This window comes from Wolffia australiana, chromosome 1, assembly GCF_029677425.1.
Source record: "Wolffia australiana isolate 7733 chromosome 1, ASM2967742v1".
NCBI classification, from domain to species: Eukaryota; Viridiplantae; Streptophyta; class Magnoliopsida; order Alismatales; family Araceae; genus Wolffia; species Wolffia australiana.
The window spans coordinates 5,028,191-5,051,926 of record NC_135835.1 but is presented as its reverse complement, the minus strand read 5'-3'; the positions used below and the strand labels follow the sequence as shown (position 1 = coordinate 5,051,926).

At 41.3% G+C, this 23,736-nt stretch overlaps 1 protein-coding gene across 6 annotated transcripts; it reads left to right on the top strand.

Annotated features, from left to right (window-relative positions):
• Positions 1–232: 232 nt before the first annotated feature.
• REV1 (DNA-directed DNA polymerase) lies at positions 233–23,129 on the top strand. Of its 6 annotated transcripts, XR_013581439.1 has the most exons (26): positions 233–536; positions 615–786; positions 877–992; positions 1,123–1,199; positions 2,563–2,951; positions 3,312–3,452; positions 3,592–3,724; positions 3,808–3,896; positions 3,966–4,016; positions 4,092–4,292; positions 4,750–4,869; positions 5,726–5,818; positions 10,852–10,911; positions 11,013–11,099; positions 11,259–11,342; positions 11,419–11,491; positions 15,820–15,879; positions 16,679–16,771; positions 16,857–17,144; positions 17,245–17,300; positions 19,311–19,397; positions 19,470–19,993; positions 20,325–20,385; positions 22,122–22,251; positions 22,408–22,506; positions 22,884–23,035. XR_013581439.1 is itself a non-coding variant. In XM_078575007.1 (24 exons), the coding sequence occupies exons 1-24, from the start codon at positions 337–339 to the stop codon at positions 22,173–22,175; spliced, it is 3,309 nt and encodes a 1,102-aa protein (XP_078431133.1). In that variant the 5' UTR covers positions 233–336; the 3' UTR covers positions 22,176–23,035. The 6 variants fall into 6 exon arrangements, 1 of the variants encoding a protein (XP_078431133.1); XR_013581436.1 differs by lacking the exon at positions 22,408–22,506 and having other exon boundaries at positions 22,884–23,129; XR_013581437.1 differs by having other exon boundaries at positions 22,408–23,035.
• Positions 23,130–23,736: the final 607 nt, after the last annotated feature.

The following is a 23,736-nucleotide window of genomic DNA, read 5'->3' as shown; positions in this document are numbered from 1 at the left end:
ACTGATGACGGTTCAATAAGATGGAACGGACGGCGGACGGCACGAATAAACGCAAGCATTCGTTCTGTTTACCGTTCCGAGGTTCAGACTGATATCAGATGACGCCAAGATTTCTACGCCACGTAAGGCCAGTGTGCGTACGACACGTGGCAATTTCAAACACGACACCATTCCCGCCACCTATATATAAGTGGTCAGCGGGATTCTGACAATCTTCTTCTCCAAGAAAACCGACCTTCGATTGTGGGAAAAAGGCGGTGGGGAATTTCGATCTGGCTGCGAGATTTCTTGAAGAAATTCCGATTGTTCTAAGCTTGATCTCGCCGTGGCGTGATCATGAGCTTCGAATCCCCTCGCGAGTCGTCTGGTTCTTCGAGGAAGCGAGGGCGGCGTCCCTCTGCCGGTCCATCGAGCGGCAGGGGGGCGAATTCTAGGGCAGAATCTTCAAGAGCTACCGGGAACCTCTTTGGCGTCAGTGGACGGAGTTCCTCCTCTTTATCCGCAACACGACGGGCCCCCTTTGCTGACTTTTCCAGGTAATTCGTTTCTCGATCTCTCTCTGCTGTAATTGCTCTTTTTGTGCGGTATTTGGACTGATTTTATGGCCGTGGTAGCTATATGGAGACGAAGAATCAGAAGCTGCGGGGCCAGTTCGATGCGGACGCTTCTGCTTCATCTTATGTGAGCGGGGACGGAGATAGTTGTCAATCTGGTAGCGGTGGAGACAGAGGGATCTTTTGCGGGGTTTCTATATTTGTGGACGGCTATACCGTTCCTTCTCATCAGGTTTGCCCTTTATGGTAGACATATTTGGATTCCTGGGGTGCTTGATTTTGTAGAACGTTGGACTTAAACTTTGGTGTGATTTATTGCTAGGAGCTGAGAATGTGTATGCTTAAACACGGCGGTCGGTTTGAAAATTACTTCTCGAGGCAGACAGTTACGCACATTGTGTGCAGCCAACTTGCTCATTCTAAGATGAAGAATCTTAGGTCGACCTCCAAGCCACCAAATTTAAAACCTGATTTAATTGCGGAGTTTCTACTGGAGACTTTCATCGTATACTTTTTAATTTTTGCCGGTACTTTTTTTAATTTTTTTTGTCTCGTTTATTTTTGATAGGTCATTCAGCAGAGGTCTTCCCGTTGTAAAACCTGCATGGATCATGGACTCCGTGGCTGCAAACAGGCTCTTAAATTGTAACTTCCTAGGCGATTATTTAACCGTGCATGTTTTCCTTTAATTTTTCTGTCCCAATATTTTTATTTTACACCTTTGGATCATTTTTAATCGCCATGGAAATCTAGATTGCTCGGTTGTTTCCTATATTTTTTCTCCTCACGCATCTCAGACTTTAGGCCAACTCTTTTTTCTTTTTCATTGCTATCTGTAAATTTTTATTTATCGGTATTAGCTTTTTTCACCCTTTTAGACTAAAATACTGTGCTGGTATTTAGGAGATGGCAACTACAAACCCGTTCAGTGTCGACCAGTTAGCTTCCTGAAGATTTACGAAGGATTTTCTTGACTGTTTTGTTTTTTTTCTGAAAAGTGCATTCATCCGACGACGCCCGCGCATTCCCTGCCCGCGCCTCGCAGCGCGCGGCGAGCGGCGGCCTCGCGCCGGGGGTCGTACCACCTTATCGAGTGGTAGTTGATACGGAAAGCCCTATCTGACACGTCACCTAGTAATTTTAGGCTTCTCGATCTTAACAAGGTAATGGAAGAGGGAGAAAGAGAGGGAGCAGAAAGAGAGAGAAGGACAAGTTATGAACTACAATATTCATTTAATGGCGTCCCGAGCCAAGCGGTTCACGACCAGTACAATCCGGAAAGAACTAGAATCTGCATCTTACTCAACTTACATGCATATATGTATCACATTTGTGTAGTTTTTTGTTTAGAAGCCGAAATATTATGAATGTTATAAGAATTGGATTTGTGGCTGTGAGTTTTGTACTATGCATTATCGTGAATCAGCAGAAAAAGTGTTTATCATTCTACTATGTCCATTAGAAAATTGACTAGAAGCAGTGTGGGATCAGGTCACAGTATATTTTACTCACCAGGTCTGACACAAACTACTTAAGCATACTCGTGGTGAGCAGACATTCATAAAGAAGAAGAATGAATAAATTCAACCTGATATGGAATTGTGTTTAGTCTTTTTGAGTTTTCCGCGCAGGTATGATAAAGTGTGTCCTAAAACCAGTCTAATGCTATTTCCTTCTTCGTCATGTCCTCTGTTCTGTCTCAACACAAAGCTCTTCTAAAACTCTACTTATTTGGGACAATAATTTACATAAAATTTTGCCATTTTTTCAAATTTCAATTCATGCATTTGTTCCCCCGTCAATCTAGAAAACAAAGTTTGATTTACAAATGCTCAGCAGGTAAACATTGGCCATTCTTGTTTGCTCCGCTTCTTTTGATTTCAATAAGAATTAGACGATCCAAATTTTTTTAGAAGGCAGTCACTGAAAGTCGTTCGTAAAATATCATAACAGATAAGTTTTTATGTGTATGTTTTCATCTGCAAGGTTCTGATTCTGCCGCTCCCAGGTGCGCCCTACTTGCTGGATCAATTCACGCATGCAACTCAAAAGCAGCAGAAATTGTCTGCATTCTTCACCCCAAAAATTAGTGCACAGTCTGGAGTTAATCCATTCTTTGAACAAATCGCGGAGCAAATCACATCAATAGAATCGATCGGATGTGACAGTGACCAAACTCTGCGCTTGAGAAAATGTGATACCACAGGTCGTGAGGACAGCGATGGTCTTGATGGTCAAAACCTTGGGGACAGGAGTGAAGCAGAAGACCATTCTATAGGGATGAAAGATGAGAGCAGTATTATTCAAGCGCGTCAAGAGTTTCTTCCAAAATCATCGTCTTCTCGTGAACAACATTCAACCCTGGGGGATCCAAATTTTGTTGAAAACTATTTCAAGGTGACTAAGAAGAAGTAATATCTTGTTTTGAAAGGACTTTGGCTTCAGTTGTCATTTTCAACTGCCGAGATAACATCAACCTTCTTTTTGACATTGTATAACGTTGTCATATGTTATTTCTCATAAAGCATAAGTAGATATATTAAACTTAATCTACTTCAAATTTTTTCCCAAGGAAGATAATTATGATGCTCGTTTTACTTGTTTAATGCTTTGAAAACTATAAATAAGAAAAAATCTAGTTCAGTTCACCTATTTCTTAGGCGTGTCATATCCTGCTATTTTTTTTGAATTAATCATATACTGCTATTATCGTCTTTACTCACTTTCAATATTTGAGGGTTGCATATTCTTTAATAGAATTCAAGGCTGCATTTTATTGGAACCTGGAGGAATCGCTACCAGAGAATTTTTGTAAAGAACACCTCTGGTGCGAGCGAGAGAAAGTATGTTGTTAACGAGTCTGCCTCTTCGAAGCCAATCATCATTCATGTTGATATGGTAAGGATTTCTTACGACTTCTGAAGTGGTCATATTTACAGTTCTATTATTGTCATTAGGCCTTTGCATGTCATTTACGAACTTCTCCCAACCTTATACAGTTATGACTATTCAGAGTTAAAACACTATCCTTTTTCAGGACTCTTTCTTCGTTTCAGTAGTCATTAGAAGATTTCCAGAATTAGTCGACAAACCTGTAGCAATCAGCCATTCAGATAATTCCAAGGGCACGGCAGAAATATCCTCAGCTAACTATCCTGCTAGGCAATATGGTTGGTCCAAATCCTACGATGGCTTGTTGACAGTAAGTATTTTTTCAGATTGGCCCTTACTAAATAAATATTTTTTTTGGCAGGAATAAAAGCGGGAATGTTTGTCAGGGAAGCAAAAACTCTATGTCCTCAGCTTGCTATTTTTCCTTATGACTTTAATGCTTATGAAGAGGTACGCTAGATAATTTGACTTTTGTAGGAAGGGTCTTTAATCTTAACAACCTATCATTGGATGTTCCAGGTTGCCGATCAGTTCTATACCATATTGCACGAGTACTGTCCGAAAATACAGGTTTTTTATTAAACTCATTTATCCAATTTCTCATCTCTTTTTCTTCCTGGCACTAATGTTTCTTGATGCTTGTAGGCTGTCAGCTGTGATGAAGCTTTCTTGGATGCAACAGGAGTCACGGATGATCCCGAGGGATTAGCTTCTGTCATCAGAAAGCAAATCATAGACACCACAGGATGTACTGCAAGTGCAGGAATTTCTGTAAACATGCTGATGGCGCGCCTGGCTACTCGAGTCGCAAAACCAAATGGGCAATTTTATATCCCGTCTGAGAAGGTAATATTCTGAATATGATCTGTCCTGGATAGTTTAGGTCCCCAGCTCTTTGACAAATCGTTATTGCAGAGAATCAGATGTTATAGTGAGGAACTTCATTGATGTTGTATCAGAAGGGGGAAAAAACTCTGTTCAAAGCCTCTTATCGATTTCTGCTAGATAGTTATTTTATTCATTTGTTATCTTTGGTCTCATTTTTTTTCCCTTTGTGTGTGTCAAATGTTGCAAAACTTAAAAAAGTTCAGCGATGAAAATCAATGAGAATTTTTTTTTAACTTTTTTTTGAAAACCACGACACGGAGCCCTACGTTTGATCTTTGTCCTCTTATGGATTCTTGTATTCTTCTCTCATTGTTTATTGAAGATTCAACCTCAGACTATGATGTCTCCTTATTCTGAACTCTCAAGGTCCCGGTTGATCTGAGCTCATTCAGATGGGTTTTTTTGCTCTCTTCAGGTTGAGGATTATATGAAAGAACTTCCAGTTGACGCTCTTCCCGGCATTGGTTATACTTTGAACGAGAAGTTGGAAAGCCATAATATCCAAACATGTTCTCAGCTACGTCAGATACCAAAGGTTACTGTTCGAGATTTCGTTGCATTTTTTTCTTAGTGCTCTTTCTGAGTTGCACTTTTTTATTGTTTTGACCGTACATTTCTTGATTGATGTATCGGTTACTTTCAAAAGGGTTGGATTTATTTTCTGTAGTTAACTGATATGGTTTTTATTCTGTTTTGAAACACCTTAATCATCTGTGAATTTTGGAATATCTTGGGGAATCAGAAAGCGAACAGGGTAGATACATGCGATTGCACTGGCTTTAATCATATTCTGTATTATATCTGCAACATGCCATATGTATTTAATGGTCTTCAGACCAAAAAGTCCAATATAAAGATACTGTATTTATATTTAAAAGAGATTTATTTGTTGTATTGGGACCATCAGCATTATCTCTAACCATTTTATGTTAGTGCCACTTTTGACTAAGATTGACTCATCTGGATTTGTAGCATTAGGGATTGGATTTGTTTTGCTTGACCATGTGGTAAAGACATTTTTAACACACGTTCTAATTTTGATGCATTTTGGTTTTGATTGACCCTCATTTGATGGTTTTATGATCATGGTACAATGGACTGACAGCCATCTTTGGTACATTGCGGGGAAAAAAACTAATGAGAAGGCTACTTGGTTCATCCAGTTTAGTTTCTTCCACCAGTTCTGCGAAATAAAATGGCTTATCTGTCATTTTAACGACTATAAACTTGCATCGATTCTTTCTTTGAGAAATTATACCTTCGTTAATTAGATGTGGTTGGATTAATTTATTATACAATTATTGTGCGCTAGGATCTTGGTCTAAAGCTGCAATTTTATGGTTTTCCTTACTCCCTGATTAATGTTAAAGACGTTCTGGTCCTTTCTTCAGGAAGTACTTCAGAAAGAATTGGGGAAAAAGATCGGTGAGATGCTGTGGAATTATTGTAGAGGAATCGATCACCGAATGGTTCGCGAAGTTCAGGTTTGATATAATGTCCTCTTCCCTGTCTTATGCTAGAGTATCTCTCAATGTTGATCAATACTTTTATTGCCCCAAGTTCCCCTTGAACTCACTCATTGACAAACTCACTAGTGTCTGATGCAATTGGGTACGGACCGATGTGGTTCGTATCTCAAAATTAGAATACGAGGAGATCAGTGGGATGGATGCTGCCAAGGGAAGATTTTGTCAGGGTGGGCGTTGCTGGAGAGAGCTCAAGCTATGGTAGAGTGGATAAATCCATTAGTTTTGACTGGTTGGACATTGTCAAGGAAGCGAAACTAGTAAAATAATCCTTTTCTGTCCCCCAACAAGCAGGGCTACATCCTATAAGGGAAATATGGTAAATGGATCAAGATGCCTTTACTGGGCTGAATGATGATGAAGAGAAAAAAATGCTAGCATCTTTATTGATCTCAAATCATATGGTGAATGGTGTAAATTTTTGCATCTGTTCGGCATTCTAACTTTGAGTCTTGAGCCATTTTTGACTGTTCACCTGGTACTTTTCATTGTACCAATAATGGTATATCATTGGCAGTGCCTGATACACTTGCATCTTATTGGCCGATTCTGCCACCCTATGTTGCAAGGCCAATGCTCCAAGGATGAGAGAGAGGCACCAGAATGGTCGAATTATCATTGAGTTGATTCAAAGTTCCCTAACTTATATGGACTTGCTGGAGTTTCTTGGGGGGGGGAGTGGCTTTATTAGAAGACAAGGTGAAGGAAAGATGGGAGTCTAGGGATGTGGTCACATAGGAGGATAGGAAGATGGAGATGGATCGGAGACATCGTTTATTGGGGCAGATTGGGCTGAGAGAGAGCGATGCAAATACGAGATTCTTTCATATAATGGCGATCGACAGGAGGTAGTCAAACCAGATATTGAGGCTGAAGGTTGGAAGTCTGGAGTTTGTTGGCACACATGCTATTGGTTCAGCTTCAACGGATCGTTTTAGGACTTTTTATGAACAAGGGGAACGTAGCTAATGGAAGTCATGTTGTAAGGGGGCAACCAGGGTGACACAGGAGCAACAAGTGGAGCTGGTGAGGGCGTTATAAATGTTTCAAAAAAAATAGAGGAGGTATGGATGGCCACCAAGGGTTCAAATGGAGAAGGGGATCGGGGTTTTATAACCAGACTACTTTCCAGTCTCTTTCCATAGTGAATTTTTGGTAATTAGTCGAATCAGAGGTGATGGCCATGTTGGAATTCAGGAGAGGCAATCATGGTATGGAGAGTCTCAATGGATCACACTTATTCCTTGTGCCAACGCGCCAGGGGGAAGTTAGAATTGGATATTTTTGGCCCGTCTCGTTGTCCAACTTGATATACCTCATCATTGAAAAAAAATTAGTGAGTCAGGTTATGAGTGGTGATTGGAGATTTAGTCAAACATTTTCAGTAAGCCTTCATTCTGGGTAGACAATTGGTGGATGTTACTGCCATGGCAAGGGAGATAGTTTTGTTTTTTTAACAAACATGGCAGAGGAGATAGTAAACACATGGTAGTATGTTTCAATACAAAAAGAAGTAAACATATGGTAGAGGAAGGCAACTAATGGATTGATTTGGAAGGTAGATACTATAAAAGTGTACGGCTTCCATGTGGTCCTCCAGAAGGAAGAGAGGGTTTCCAGCTGAATGGGCGGCCTGGGTCAGGAAATGTACTATCTCACACTCGTTTTCAGTCCTGGTAAATGGGCGTTCGGAGGGTGGATGGATTCATCCGCAAAGAGGGGTCATGCATGGAAGTCCCTTGGCACTGTTAATCTTCGTCCTAGCAGTGTACACCCTTGCCATATGTATGACTAAGGTTTGCTCACACGGCCTACTGAGGGGTTTCCAGATGGTGAGCTTCCCAAAGGGTCTACTGCTGCAATATGCGAACAAAGACACTTTTTCTGGAGGGATCTGTGGAGGAAGCTAAGAATCTCTCCACGCTGTTGGATCTTTTTGTGGGTTTCTCATGTCTCCAAATTAACGGCGCCAAATCAGCCTTCGTAGGGTTTGGGCTATCATAGAATCTGAATTTTGAGGGGGCTTTGTCACACCGAAGGGTGGAGGATTTTTTGTGCATGCAAAACTCTCTAATCCATACTAGACCTCACACGGTGGGGGGCAGGATGACTTTGAGTGGTAGGGTGCCTCTTTTTCTGTCCAGGCAGGATGGTCAGACTCAGGTCTCCAAATGATCGTAGAATCTGAATTTTGAGGAGGCTTTGTCAGACCAGAGGGTATGCAAAACTCTCTAACCCATATTAAACCACACAGAGTGTGGGCCAGGATGACTTTGTGTGGGTGAGTGCCTCTTTTCTGTCCCGGCATGATGGTCTGACTGAGGAAGACATGGCAACCATTCATGCACGCATGGTCATATGGAAGTAGAAGATTCCCTTAAAGGTGTGAGTTTTTGGTTGGCTGATACTCTGGCTAAGACTGGTTTGGAGAATCTTCTGGTAGAAGCTATTCTTGCGAACTCCGACCAAGTGTTTTCTGAATGCAGATGGTGACGAAGATTGTTTTCATCTATCCTTTAAGTGCATGTTCGCTGGGGCAATTTTGGCTAGCCAACAATCTCCAGGGGTGGATATTACTTTAGAAAGGCCTTTTGAATCTCTCAGGGTGGAACATTCAGGAGAGAGTCCGGGGGGGGGGGAAAGATATTTGTGGTGCTATGGGCTATATGGCTGCATCGTAATGTGATTGTTTTCAAGGGGAGGACAGCTTCGATGGACATCATCATTCACGAAATGAAGGGTCTTGTTGCATCCTGGTTTAGAAAGACATGCGGGGAGTACGAGTTCAGTCATCCTTGTAACACATGTTTTTATCTATATAATATTTTATTGATCTCTAATTCCGGGTTATCTTCTGATACGCTCCAAGGTATCAATGGAATAGTTTTAACTGAAATTCAAGAATATGGTAGAATTGCACAATGCAGGTCCCAGTCTGAACAAGAACGAACACGGTGAGAAGAATGGAGTATAAGAGATCTGGATGGCCCCTCCTTCAGGTGAAGCTCCTTCCCCAATCTTGACTAGCTCGTCGATGTCAGCAAGCTCCAGATCTGGACGACCCCTTCTTCTTCAGGCGAAACTCCTTCCTGGATCCTTGTGGATCCTCTGCGTCAGCAAGCTCCTCCAGATCAGCAGGCTGGCTCCTGCTACTCTGGCCTTCTGACGGTGTAACCATCGCCCTCTGATTTCAAGAAATGAAAAGGACTACTATCTGATCTCTTCTTCCTCTTATTTATAGGGTCGTGTCTCTTAACCTTCCTTTAAAAAAAATTCCCCAACTTACATGGCTTAAATATTTATCCTAAATAAAGACCTATAAAAGGAGCCATTTTCTGATCCTTCATAAGATGGAATCACTTAGGATATTAATTCTATAAATAGAGAAAGCAAGGATAGAGTAATATAATATAAATAAAAGATATGTATAAATTAAAGGTGGGCATGTTTCTTGAAAGTTATGTTTAAATGTTGAATTTATTTGGATATTTTTTCTACCAAATGAATATTGTCATGTTTATAATTCTTTACCTTGATGGGAAATCTCGGGAATGGTGTTTACCTTTTGAACTATATTTTTGAAGAAAAACAGGGGACAGTACAAATTGGGGACCCTCCCAGTGTGATAAATAAATATGATTGTTAAGTACACATAATGCCTGAGGGCCACCCACACCCTGGCTGTAGCCCTTTAAACTGTGCAGAAGCGAGACTCAGCACTGCTTGTACCACAGTGTTTGGCAATACCTCCTATCCATTGAAGATGACTTCGTTCCTATGCAGCCACGCTGCCCAGTGCACCGATACCCCCCGTTTTTTGAAGATGACCTCATTCCTATGCAGCATATTGCCCAGAGTACTGATACCTCCTGGCCGTTTAAGATGAACTCTTTCCTATGCTACCATATTCCCCAGAGCCCTGAAACCTCCTGTCCATTGAAGATGACCTTGTTCCCATATTGCCGGAGCACCAATACCTCCCATCCGTCGAAGATGACCTTGTTCCTATGCTGCCTTATTGCCCAGAGCATTGCAAAGGTCGACCACGCCCCTCTCGTCCTCTGAGAGTGCCGCCCTGTGTAGAGTCCCAGAAGGCCCCCTTTGAGGAGACCTCCACTTCTGTGGTTGACTGGTGGGTCCACAATGCTTAGGCAAACAAGCATTCGAAGAGGAAATGGGTGCAGTCTTCTTCGCTTTTTGTACACATAACACATTCTGCCGAAGGGTCTGGGTTTGGAGCTACCTCTTCCTGATGACCTTCGTTACCTTTTGTAGTCATAACTTTTTGAGGCCTACAATCTGACTATCCCAAAATAATGCAAGTCTACTCTTTCCATCTTACCTCAAGGAGATCCTTTCCCAAAATAATGCAAGTCCTTTAAAAAAATTACGTCAAGGAGGGGATTGGTGAAAAAACACCATTGGCAAGACATCTGTTAAAGGGATTGCAAGCGAAAAATCAGTGAAAAAACGTTATTTTTTTGTTATTTTGATGGCATATGAAGCACATATAGGGACCTGGGATAAAGACTGTAGTGTCAATATTAACGTGGATACTAATTATAGGAGATGATGGTGGAGGTCGAATTCTTTGAGGAGAAGGCACTTTCCAGTTTTAGGAGATGGCCATTTTATCTCTTTGAATGAGCTAAGCATAACTTGAGAAATTAGAATTTTCTGCTCTTGTCAATCCCACATGATGACTATTTGCTTGGTAGATGATGATTATTCAGTTTTGAGGAATTAAAAAATATATACTCCCTATGCTTGAACTATTAATGGTATTTAGGTACTTATTTGTTTAATGAATGTCTTTACTGACCTGAGACACCGTCGGAGAAAGATTGGGAACATTTGGTTGGAAGTGACCTGTTATATCTGATGCTATAATGCAACGCGACATTTATAAAATTGAAATAAATATCTCCCTTGGCAGTAAGGTGGACTGGGTAAGTTAGATTCTGCTGGATGTTTATTTTCTCTCTCAACAGGAAATGAAATCTGTTGGTGCAGAAGTGAACTGGGGTATCAGGTTCAGAGATTTGAATGATGTGAGTACCTCGCCTTGGTTTCCTTATTTCTCTTTGATTTGACCAGGTTCAGATGTTTTTTGTAATTTTCATGTAATAGCCTAGTAACTTTCCTTTTTCAGTGTCACTACTTTCTTAAAAGTCTTTGCAAGGAAGTCTCCTTGAGGCTAAAGGGGGCTGGTGTGAGAGGGCGAAGTGTAACAATTAAGGTAGGAATTATTAATTTTTCAAAAAAAGTCGTTCTGTTGCAGCACATGAGATTTAAGTGCTTGGATAATCCTTAAAGTGTTGGCATTTTTTTGTGGGTATGAAGATTTCTTTCCTCTGACAGACCGAATGCACACTCCTGGCTATTTGGGGACTTTCAGGTTAGAAAACGAAAAAAAGGAGCTGCTGAGCCGACAAAATATTTGGGATGCGGCGAGTGTGAAAGTATGAGTAAATCAGTGAAGGTGATAAAATCAACTTTTATCCTTTCGTAGTTTTATTGTACTGTGCATTTTTCCATACCTGATTCCTCTCTCTTAGATTCCTAGTGCCATCGATGATGAAGAAACGCTCACAAAGATTGGCAAAGAGCTCTTTGCTTCCTGTCATGTGGGTGAGTGGGTTTAATACAATTTTGGTCATTTTATAAATTGGACTGTCTATTTTCAAGAATGTCTATTAAGTGTTTAATAAATGTGAACCTGCTGTCTTAGTTGAAGCAAATACAGCTGCTAAAAACAAAAATATTGGAATCCAAGATGTTTATCAGTTGTGAGTAGCCCCCAATAGTAATTGTGTTATTTTAGGTTGTAACTAAGGTTCGCAGGATCCCGGCTTTTAGGATGATTAATTAGAAATAGTTCCTTTGGGGGGTTACATTGGAATGTTTATTTGAATTCATTTGCTCACCTTTTTTTTTTTTTTGAAAAAAGAGGAAAGATCACCTGAGAGTGGTAATCAACTCGTAATAAATGATAGATAAATTAACATGTGGTACATGACCTTAATGTCCTTCTCTCCATTCAACCCTCCCTCTGGAACCAATATGTAAGGAGGCTATCCACATCATGTAGGACACTGTCTGTTGAGGCAGCCCTTCCCTGAACACCACCTTGTTGTGATGCAGCCATATCACCCATAACACTGAGAACGTCATCTCTGACATTGAGACATTAATATCTTTTTGGGGGTTAGGGGGGTAAAGTGAAGGCCTTAGTGGCCACATCTGTATATGGTGTGTACATGACATCGTATTTTTAATGGTAACAGGTGGGCCACCGGTTCCGGGTGGTCTGCCCTACTTTCTTCAAAAAAAAAAACACCCAGAACACTGTGAAGGCCCTTCCCCAATCCCTACGTCCACTGCACACGCCTCGGATTGAACCCCGGCATGCCTCATTGGAAATCATGTCTACCCCCATGAGCTTCTGCTGCCTCCTTATTGCATGTGCAAATCGACACTCAAAGAAAAGATAAGGGCAATCTCCGTCTCCCACTGTGCGCATGGGACATTCTGACTGTGTATCTGGGAACATGCTCTTCTGGAAGGTTCTGGTCATAATAAGTTTCCTTATCAGTAACCATGCGAATATCCTTATTTTTAGCTGAAGCTTTTGCTTCCAAAGCAGGTAAGGATGATAGGATCATCCTTTGTAGGGCCCACTCAAATTTTCTTGTATGCCTCCTGAACAGAAAGGCTGTGCTACTGACTATCTCTTACCCCATTCAAAGGTCGTAAGTGTAATAAAGCCTGCTGCGTGCTCAACAGTTCTTCTACCCTCTGGTCCGAAGGGGCACCCACCAAAGTTGTGTTCCATGCTTCGTCCTGGCAGTCTCTAACCGATGGTTGTGGATTCCTTGCCAGCTGGTTGAAGCGTGGAAACTTCTATTGTAGCATGCGACAGGCCGCCCAATCATGTGTCCAAAATTGGAATAGGGATCCCTCTCGTAGTCTGGCATCAAAAAACCTCTGGACTAAGCGAAAGAAGTGCTTCAAAATGTAGATGCCCCTCCAATTGGGGTTGTGTGATGGTCCCAGTTCATCTCTGTGCCATAACTGTCTCGCATTTCCTTCATGACCAGGACTTCATCTGATCCCATAATTTTGCAGGCCCATTTTTTCAGTAGCGCCTTGTTCATGTCTTGCAAGTGTAGCACACCCAGACCCCCTCGCTCCACTGGTTGGAAAACCACCTATAGATCCTTTGCCGTTCCCCGCCTCATGTCCTTGCCATAAATGTTGGCCTCAGGACGCCCTCCGATTCCGTGCTGCAGCTTTAATATTGACAAGTGAAATGTCGGAATGGCCGAGAGCACTGATTGCAGCAGTACTAACCTTACTCTCTTGACATCCTTCCAATCTCTTGCAGCAGTACACCCGGTTCTGCCATCCTTCCAATCTCCTCTTCATCGCTTCTTCCAATCTGGGCTCAAAAGCCTTTCCCTTGACGGCGATAAACCCAGGTATCACATACGTAGCATCCCAATGGGCGTCCCTAGAGCTCAGGCACACTATGCCTCTTCATCCTGTGATAGTCCAAAGCCAACAGAGGAGGATTTCGCTCTGTTGATTTGACCCTGAGGAATCAGCAAACAGGTTTAGCAAAACTACAAAGTTTTTACCTTCTTCCACTGAGCTCTCCATGAAGAAAGCGTTGTCATCGGCATACTGCAGAAGCAGAATGGCTGTTAGGAAGCTCGCTCTCTGAAATCAGCTAAGCAAGCCCTGGGTACAACCACCAATGCATCTACCATTAGGACGAAAGTAGCGGTGCCAAAGGGCATCCCTGCCGGACCCCCCGCTGTGGGTGGATCCAACCACCCGTCGGTCTTTCATTTACCAGTACTGAGAATGAATGGGATGTAATGCATCTTCAGACCCATTGCACCCACTCGGTTGGAAATCCTCTCGTCCTCATAGAGGCCCACAGAAATTCCCAATCAATACAGTCATAGGCTTTAGCAAAATCAACTTTCCACATGAAGGTATTTTCAAAAATAAAAAATTTCCACATGAAGGCTTTAGTTCCATTTCACCGCCAAGCTGCTAGGATTTCACCTGCCATCACATTCATGTGCTCACTTGTTGTCATGATCATTCTTCAAGAGTGGGATTGTTGTAAGAATTTCCACCAAATGACTAGATAACTCCACCAGGAAAATCTATCGGAAGCATGTGTATGAAAAAAATCAACTTCAGTTATAGAAGAAAATTCTAGACACCTTTCCTTTGATGAATTCTGTTGGAACCCTCGTACCCAAACTTCAGAACGAATTCAACTTAATTCTCAACACAAAACAGAGGTCCGGTGCAGAAGGAGAAATAGCAGAGAAATAGAGAGGAGTGAGCGTGATGCAGGCTGATGCACGCAGCTCCCTCGGTTCGTCAGGAGACTCGGCTGCACGATGGGAAGTTCGCTGGAGAAGACCAAGGGGAGGAGGAGGTTAGGGCAAGGAAAGAGTGAGAGAGAAGGATCGAGAGCTTACAAGTTGTGCTGATGGTCTTCAGCTCCTCAGGCCCCCTTCTTATGGCTCGCGGTACTCCCGCGAGTCATAACGCCTGATGGACGGGGGGCAGGGGGCAGTTTCGTCTTCCGTCAATGATAGACCCTGAGCGGGGCCTTAATAAATTCTCAGGTACACCTCATTATGGCCCTATTAGGTCCATTTCAGGTCCTATTTTGTGCCACTCCCTACCCCAAATTCATATGCTAGGAAGGATAAAGGCGTCCATACTTTTATCTTTGTGAAACGTTGGTGCAGGGTCCTGTTAGAAATCAATATCATAGCTTTCTAAATGGTTTGGACAATGTTTTTGAACTTTTGAGACAAAGCTACAGTGTTTATGTATTTTTATTCGTTGAGATATCATTCTCGAAGGTTCTACTCATCCTCACCAAATGTTTATTGGTCTTAAAACATTTAAATGCCCTGAACATTTTAATCATTTTAATGCCCCCAACCTCTTCAGTGGTATTTCCATCACTTCAGTCCTCTAGGGAGCATATTAGTCTTTTCCCTTTATTTTTGTTTAACTTTGAATAGGGAAGGCCTCTCTTTAGGAGGGAAAGCAAATAGTAGAAATGAAGTGAATTCTCTCCTCTACTTGTGTCTCAGTCCCTTTGGGTACCCTGCAATTCCCCTGCCCCTGTGATTGTGCCTACTCTCTGGTCTATCCCCCCTTATATAGATATGATGCACTTGAGGTCAAATCAGAGATGCTCTCTGCTCTCCCAACACGCAACAGAGTCATGTCTGTATTGATATAGCTACTTGATACGATCCAGTAAGCCCACTAGGGGCATTTTTGTCTTTAGACATTCCCTTTACGTTCCCTTTAAGTATGTAGCCCTCCTTGTGGGAAGGAGGACCTGAATCATTAAGTTGCTTCCCTCAAGTACTCTCTCCTCTCCTTCGGCGACGTCCACTCCGTCGAGCTCTCCTGCGACCCCCGCTCCGTCGGAACTGCCCTGCTGTAGTCCATCCCGGCACGCCGACGTCCGCCCCGACACCTTCCCTCTCCCTCCACCGTCTTCTCCCTCGTACGAACCGGCGGGTTCTTATCACTACTCTTCCCTCAAGATTCTAGAATTTTTGGTAGCCCTTCCCCATTGGCAACTTCTATGCCGTGACATGTGACTCTTCATTACCTGGATATGTGAACTAAAACTACCTAGATGGTCATTTGGTATCTATTTGAAATTCGAATTCTTTGCTAAGCTCACTTTAAGAATGCATTGGAACTTTTTAAAATAATCTCTGTTTCCCAGGGAATGGTTTTCAAGTTACCATACAAATCAGCTCAATTTTTTTATAAAGTTGATACCAATTTACGCATATTATCTCGATGATACATAATTGGCCTTTAATCAATTAAATATTTGTTGTCATTGATTTTTTACTTTTTAGTATTGTGTAATCTTGAACGCACTTACTTTCCAGAGCCAGAAGATGTTCGTGGAATTGGGTTGCAGTTATCAAAGCTCGAGTCTGCTGATATAAGTATAATTCACTGCAAATCTCACTTCTCTATTTCAGAATTGCTGATTTCTATGAAACCTTCAACTTTTAGGCATCTTATTTTTCAGTCTTTGATGATAGTAACTGTCAGGAGAAGAGATATAACTTAGAAGAATAAATTTGAAGCAGTAAATGCCAATGAATAAAGAGGGCGGTCTATTCTTGCTCCTCCCTTTTGAGATATCTTTCTGATTTGCCAAAAGAATCATATATGATCGCTTGTATTTCTCAGTTGTTTCTTTGACTCATACAAATAGTTGAATATCCCATTCTTCGGCTTGCGGGGAGAGTTGGAGATTGGGGTCTCTGTGTAATTTGTCTTATGGTTTCCTACTCCTATATAAGGATGGGAAACCTACTACATATGGATGGGAAACCCACTTTCGACTCTATCCTCTCACTCCTTTCCATCTTGCTTCCACTTCCTCTACACCCTTGTGAATCTCTACAATAATAGCCACAATGGTTGAGCGTGTATTTCTCAGTTGTTTCTTTGACTCATACAAATAGTTGAATATCCCATTCTTCGGCTTGCGGGGAGAGTTGGAGATTGGGGTCTCTGTGTAATTTGTCTTATGGTTTCCTACTCCTATATAAGGATGGGAAACCTACTACATATGGATGGGAAACCCACTTTCGACTCTATCCTCTCACTCCTTTCCATCTTGCTTCCACTTCCTCTACACCCTTGTGAATCTCTACAATAATAGCCGCAATGGTAGTTTTCTGCATATCCATTGCATTTCATAAATTTTCGTAATAATTTTCTTGGTTGATGAAGGGCATGGAAACAACGTGCTCAAATCATGGATTGCATCGGGCTTGGCAAGAAATTCAGAGTACCTTATGAAGGACGGATTAGTTAGTAACCCTGGTAAGACTCGTGCCATTGAAATTTACTTATCATATTTCCATTATGGATTTTTTTCAATTCTATTGTCAATTCAATGCTATTTCAGTTCTACACACTGGGTCAGAGTGCAGCCCCGGAAACACTGGTCATGCATGCAGTCTTTTCAGAAGTGCTCCTTCATCTGCTAATCAAGTCCAGATGACATCATCAGAGACCCAGTTTTCATCACTGCCACCAGTTAACGAACTAGATATAGATGTTGTAAAAGGTCTGCCTCCTGAAATTATTGCAGAGATGAATGAGATCTATCAAGGGAAGTTGTCTGTTTTTATTTCAAAACATGATGACAAACTCTGTCAAGGAAAAGATGGTTTCTTGGCCATGCTTAATTTGGGTGAGAAAATGACACAACAGCCATGTATTAACTACTCGTAAAATTTTATCCATTTTATGAAATAAAATTATTTTTATTGAATATATTCATTCATTTGCAGTGGACAAGGGTAAGCAGGCTATGCATTCTGATACCACTTCCTATGAGACTTCCTCTGTAAGTATGGGTAGTCTTTTGCCGTTTTAATCCGCTTAGAAAATTTCCCTGAATTGGGCTCATGTAATCAAGAAATTTGTGGCTCATTTTTGCAATCTTTTTTACTCTTAGATATTTTTAGAAATATTTATTTTTTAAATGATATTCTCTTGACTAAGTACTGCTTTTCCGGTGGTCAAACATTAACTAGATTTCTGCCACCATCGTTTTCACATGATTTATTATTCATGAAACCTAATTGTTGATATGGTGATTATGATGTTCTTTAGTATCTCAACTGGGGTATCAAAGATAGAATTCGTTGAAACTAATATTGAATTTTTATGGACACTCTCATGGGTGCAAAATTCAGAGAGTTCTACCACCTTGTCGACAAAGTAGCAAAGTTTTACATACCTGTTCTTTAGCATTAAAATAAACTATTATATTCTGTTAATGACCGTGTAAAAAAAGTGTCATGAAGGACATGGGTAAGAGGTGACAGCAATTACCTACTCTGGCAACTATTAGAAGAGCACAGAATATAGTGGTTACCTTATGACTACAGGGGCATGGCTCATTGGTGGCGAAGAGATGAGGGTTTGGTGACATATCAGAGGTGGAAATGGAGTCAAGCCATGGGCGAGAAGATAGAAACGAATTTTCTGAAATTCTAGGGCAAACTGGAAACTACAATATGATGAGCCATGATGCTGGTTCACCCTGGGAAGATGCAGCCACTTGTAAAATGATATGATAGCTTTGGTTCTGATTAGGGCAGCCAAAGAGCTGTTAGAACCCTAGCATTCTATCTAAGAATCTTTTCCAAATATTGACGAAGCTTAGATGACATTGAGATGGGGATGAGGGTATTGACCAGAAAGGGGTTGGGATTGATGACAGAACTGGCTGAAGATCTGGTGAGATGATTGCCACGAGGTAGGTGATCTTTGGTGTTCAAGAGAAGACTGAGGAGGTACCGGGGTAAATTCATTGTGGGGGGAGAGGGGAAGCATTTGGTGATGCTGTAGGGAAGGGCATCTGCAGGAGGCTGTTGGATGGATAATGCCAATCTAAGGGGAGGTGAGGGATATACCCAAGACCATTCCATTTGATACTTCTTGTATGCCTTCCTCCACCGCTGGCTACAAATATCTAGGAAGAAACACCCTACAACCTTAATGGCGAAAATGCACCTAGAGTGAGAAATTACAAAGTAATCCTACATATGATGGGGATCATATCAGAGCCTTACAGTACGTCTCCCTTAGATGTCCCATGAGTCTGCAATGTGTGCGAAAAAGATCACTCATTGGACCCATTGTTAAGGAGCTTGAAGCATTAGAACCAAATAGTACAGATTTAGTCCCCCCTATGGACTTAAATGAGGATTTGACCTCATATTTTAGTAGAAACTCGTGGGTTGAGGATGGGAAGGGAGGGAGAAGACACCGGAATGATCATCGGCGGAGGGAGGTGATGCTGAGATGGACTTCGACAAGAGGAAGGGCCTGACAGAATGGACGTCGCTCAGGGAAGTAACACCAGCAGGATGGGATCACATGGAGGAGACAAAGAGGGACCAACTTGATTGAACCTCCTTGTCTGGCCTATTTAAAGGGAAATACAAACAATGAGAAAAATGATTAAAATAACCCTATTGGGATGAAGTGACGAAAATGATTCTTCTTGATTTAGCCTCACTTACGAGCAACTTGATTGAACCCTGTTTCATGCTGTCTACTTAGATTTTGTAACAAATAGAAATTTCAGTTTAGAAACCTGGATCACGAACAGGTCATGTAATGAAGTGTTTCAACAATACATGGTTAATTAGTTGCAAAAATCTTCGTTTGACAAAAGATAGTTATTATGCAATGAGGGATTCCTATGTCTTAATCTATGTAACTATTATGCTGATGGGAAATGTAATAGCATGGGGCAAAATTCTATACACACTTCAGGCAGTTAATGCACTAAACTTTGGTTTCTGCCCGAATTTATTTTCTATCTATTTCCTTGATTTGGCAGCATATCTATGACAAAGAGGACTCATCAAGTCATGCTAATGTGGAAGCAAATGTTCAGTTTCAGCATTCCAGTCCGGGTAATAGTATGGTATGTATCTATCATTGACTATCGACTGTCTTCACTGTCAAAGTTCTGATGGCTTCTCATTCTGTTTGGCAGACTAGAAATGTGATAGATTCTTCAGTTCCTAAGGCTACTTCGTCATTGGATATTGATAGAAGTGATCTGATGCCTTCATCTTTGAGCCAAGTGGATGCATTTATGCTGCATCAATTACCCGAAGAAGTAAAAATTTATTTGCAAGAAGCCATACCTGCGCACAGAAATATGGAGGCCTCTATTGATCCTTCGTGCAGTTCTATCAACGAGTCTTTCACCACCATTGAAGATTTGAAACTTCATCTTTGGATTGGGAAACCTCCCAAATGGATTAGAATATTCAGTAACAGCAGGTCCCTAATTCTGAGATCCATCTCAGGGACACACGCTTGTAATGGGGCTGATGGTCTTCTATCTTCAACACTCCACTCCCTTTCTCTCTCTATTCCTTCTCTGTCTTCTGGAGAAGAAGAATGCGATGAAGAAATTTTATTGATAGGTTCCGAATTTCTGCGGCAGTATATAGAGCTGAAAGTAGACACTGACATAGAAGAGTTATACATTTGTTTTTGTGTCCTGAAAAGGTAATCTCCTTTAGAATTTTCTGATGTTGTTATATTTTTGACATTGCTCTCTTCACTTGGTATTTGTGAGAATTTTGATGTTCGAGGATTCTTTAGTGGAAATGAGTGTTCTTCTTTTCTTTGAATCATGAATAAAATGCTATTTGTGAGGTATTCTGGCTTTGTATCCCTATATAGTTACGCTAGTCCTGTCGTTTTACTCTTTAATGTCATGAATTATTCAACCACTGGACTCAAGAACTCGCAGTTTTATTTTGAAGTTCACACATCTCTTATTTTGTTGCATATTGTTGAGAAACAGTTTGCTTCCTTCATTTGCGTCTTTTTTCAGGTTGAAGGAGTTCTCAGTTTTCTTTTCTCGCTTATACGACAATGTTCTTCCCTCGCTACAGGTGCTGAGACATCTCTTTTGTTTTCTTGCTAAATATAATTTTTTGCATCCGACAGAATCTCTTGGACTTGAACGAAAGCATGATAGATTAGATAAGTGAATCCCTATGTTAGTTGTTGAATCCATGCTCTCTGTGGATTGGTTGAATCATCAATGTTGTTGGACATCAAATTAATGGCATTTACAATTATAAAAAAAACCAATATTTTTGAAGAACACAACATCTGCAGAAGATTACTTGCACTACGGTAAGGTGTTTACATCTTAATATTCGTGAATCTGAGAAACCAGCATTCTTAACATTCAGGCATCAAAAAGTTATGAAGAGATTGAATGGATTTTCCCATGACTGGAAACTTATGAGGCTACTTCATCATCTGATCACATGATGACATTGAAGATGACATAGGGGATCCGGAAAGACTGCATGCAATTCATCAGTGACATCAGTTCCTCCAAGCCAACCGCTCACATCAAAGACTTAGGTTGTGGATTGACATATGTTTTGGTGATTATCTATCTTCCTAATTTATCTAGTGTAATACATGACCAGATATCTTCCATCTAATCCATGCGGTAGTCTGACTTATACATCAATCAAAGGTGCACAGTTAAAAGGGTACATTAGGAAGAGTTTCATCCGGGCCAAGGGGGCATGGAAATTGGGAAGTACGCCAATATTGATTATATTGAATTTAATCCAGGCCAAATGAAAGATTAAATGTAGATAGGTTAGTCTTTGGGGAGGCTAGTTCAAACCCTGGAAGAGGGAATCAAAATTTAGAGCGATGGTCAAATAAGTGCCTACTTTTGGAAAAAAACATTTCTGGATGACTTGATAAGTCAGTGAAAGCGTCTACTGAAATCCTGTTGCGACTATTTTGCTATTAATTTTCCCAATGACCCGCTCAAGGAGATTGTGCTGAAATGCCTTGTCATTTATCGGGCTTTTTGCAAAATGGAATTGTAAATCTCCTGAATAGGTTCCCAAACTTTATGGAAGGCACAGTCATATCTACTATATTTCTTCTGGTATGATGAGATTCACTCATACATCATTAGGTATCGATTTTCTGTGATTAGATTTGTCTCTCCTTTGAAAAATACGATAGTCATATTTAATCACCAGATCTTGATTTTATCGTAACATTCATAATTTTGGAAGTCAGGCAACACATGAGTTATGTTCATGTGTGAATTTGGCTCCTTAATTCTTAGGTTTGAATCAAAGATGATGAAATATTGATGTGAGCTGCATTTGTGGGAAGGAGTGATGAAAACGTCACTGGTATCGGTCAACTGTAATTGAACAGAGGGAAGAACTAGATGTAGGTGAGAAGAGCGGCCATAGGCGGTTGATGAGATTGATGTGAGATTGATAACAATGGGATAATGGATATAGCTCCGTTTCCTCCTTCTGGTTGCAGAAGATTAGCACGCTCCAGCCTCAGCTTCCGCTGCCAATTTGGGATACTGACTGCTTCATTCTCTCCTTCCAGTCTGGTCTTTATTCATAGTCAAGTCACATGTGTGACTTGACTTAATGAGGTCTCTTGGAGGTGCATCAGTGGTATGTTCTTGAGAAGAACATATCAGGTTACGCGAGTGATACCTGAAGTATCAGCTTACAGTGTGATCTGGATCATCACAGCAATTTTATGTAAAGCCCATCCTTGTCGGATAAGTTCTGAATATTGTTTTTTCTGTACAATTGCCTTATGAATGCCAAAATTTCAGGATGCTGTTTGCAAAAACTATGGGGGGTTGTTGCAGCTTTCCTTTGCCGAGTAAGATAGGAACATGCACATCAAAGCAAAACTCTGCTACCAGCTCTCGGCTCAAGTTCAACAGAATGTGAGAATGGAAGGTTTGTGCTTTCACAGCTTTTTATGAGTGATCATAACATCTTTCTGCTGATCTTTTTGGTGCCACTTAATGTGGAGAGAGTAGCCATCGAGAGTAGGGAGAAACGCTTGATGGAGCAGTTGCCTAGTCTTAGAATTATCACTAATCTTTCTTTCAGAAAAAAATTATCATTAATCTCAAGGGAGAAAGGTGCAAAGGAAAGAATACTTTTTTGATGCTTATGTAATCTCCAACGATTCAAGTTGTTGCCAATCAGGTCATTATCTGGACGTATTCTTTATCAATTATGGAAGTAAAACCATAATTCTGATTTTAATTATGGCTGCCTTTGCATTTTCAACGCCCTTTTTATTGTTAGACTACAATAGTTTCAGTTGCACAAAGAAAAATTGAATTGGAAGTCTGGTGCTAATTATTGGGTGATTTCAAATAAACATTCATACGATGTTTCTTGTTTTCTTGTCAGAATCTGACTTCTATTTCCAACTTCTTGGTGATAACCTCATATTTGTTTGGTTATGGGAGAGTTGTAGACTGGTTTTTTCCAATATGATACACGTCTGACTGGAAGACTTGGGTCAAGAGAATGGTAAACAATTGAGGATAGACTGAACAATCATATTTTTATGACAGATGATTGAACTTATAGAGCTCTTCAGATGTTGGCTCTGCCCTTGTGGATGATCTCAAAACGTGGCATAGAAGTCTCAGATGCTGAAGCCGCATGAGCCAGAAAGTGTAACATTATTATGCAGAAAATATGAGATAATGCTACTATTTGTCAATCAATGGCTTGAAACTACGGGTGACCTGAAATGTTAGTTTATCTTCCTGTATATTTCATGGTCATTTTTACTTCAAAAAAAAATATTTTATGCGCATTCGTTGGAAACCTGCCACTTAACTAAATTTTTAACTCTCTTCTTCAAGTTTAGAATTCTCAAAGGAGGAACACTGATGCCGGACGTCGTCTCAACGGCGTCCGACCGTCACCGAGGGTAGGGACTCGGTGTCGTATCACTAACTAATCGGTTCACGTCCGCGACGTCAACCGATGGATATGCGGAGAACAGGAATGTATGTGTGACGATAACGAGGATGATGGTCCTACTATGGTACGTGCAATGCGCCGACAAGCTATGAGAGCCAACCCGGAGCGGGGACGGGGTCGCCAAGCTGGGTCGAACCAGCCCTCCAAGTCGTCCGAGGTGGGTCGAGGGCGCGCACGCCGTCGAATGGGATAACTCCCACTGGAATGCTCACACGCGTCGGGGCGTCCCGACTCGTACCGGACAGGTAAGACGCTCGTCTTTGTTTCGTCGTTCTCTCAATCTGTCTCACTCACCTATCTAACCCGAGCGCGGTGGAGGCAATACGAAAGAGTACTGTAAGAAATAAGGACCGAAGAAGCGAGGGTAGCAGTACCCACGCCGGGCGACGGTTGACTCGAGTAGGAGCTTCCACGAGAGGAGCCACTGGTGAGGGA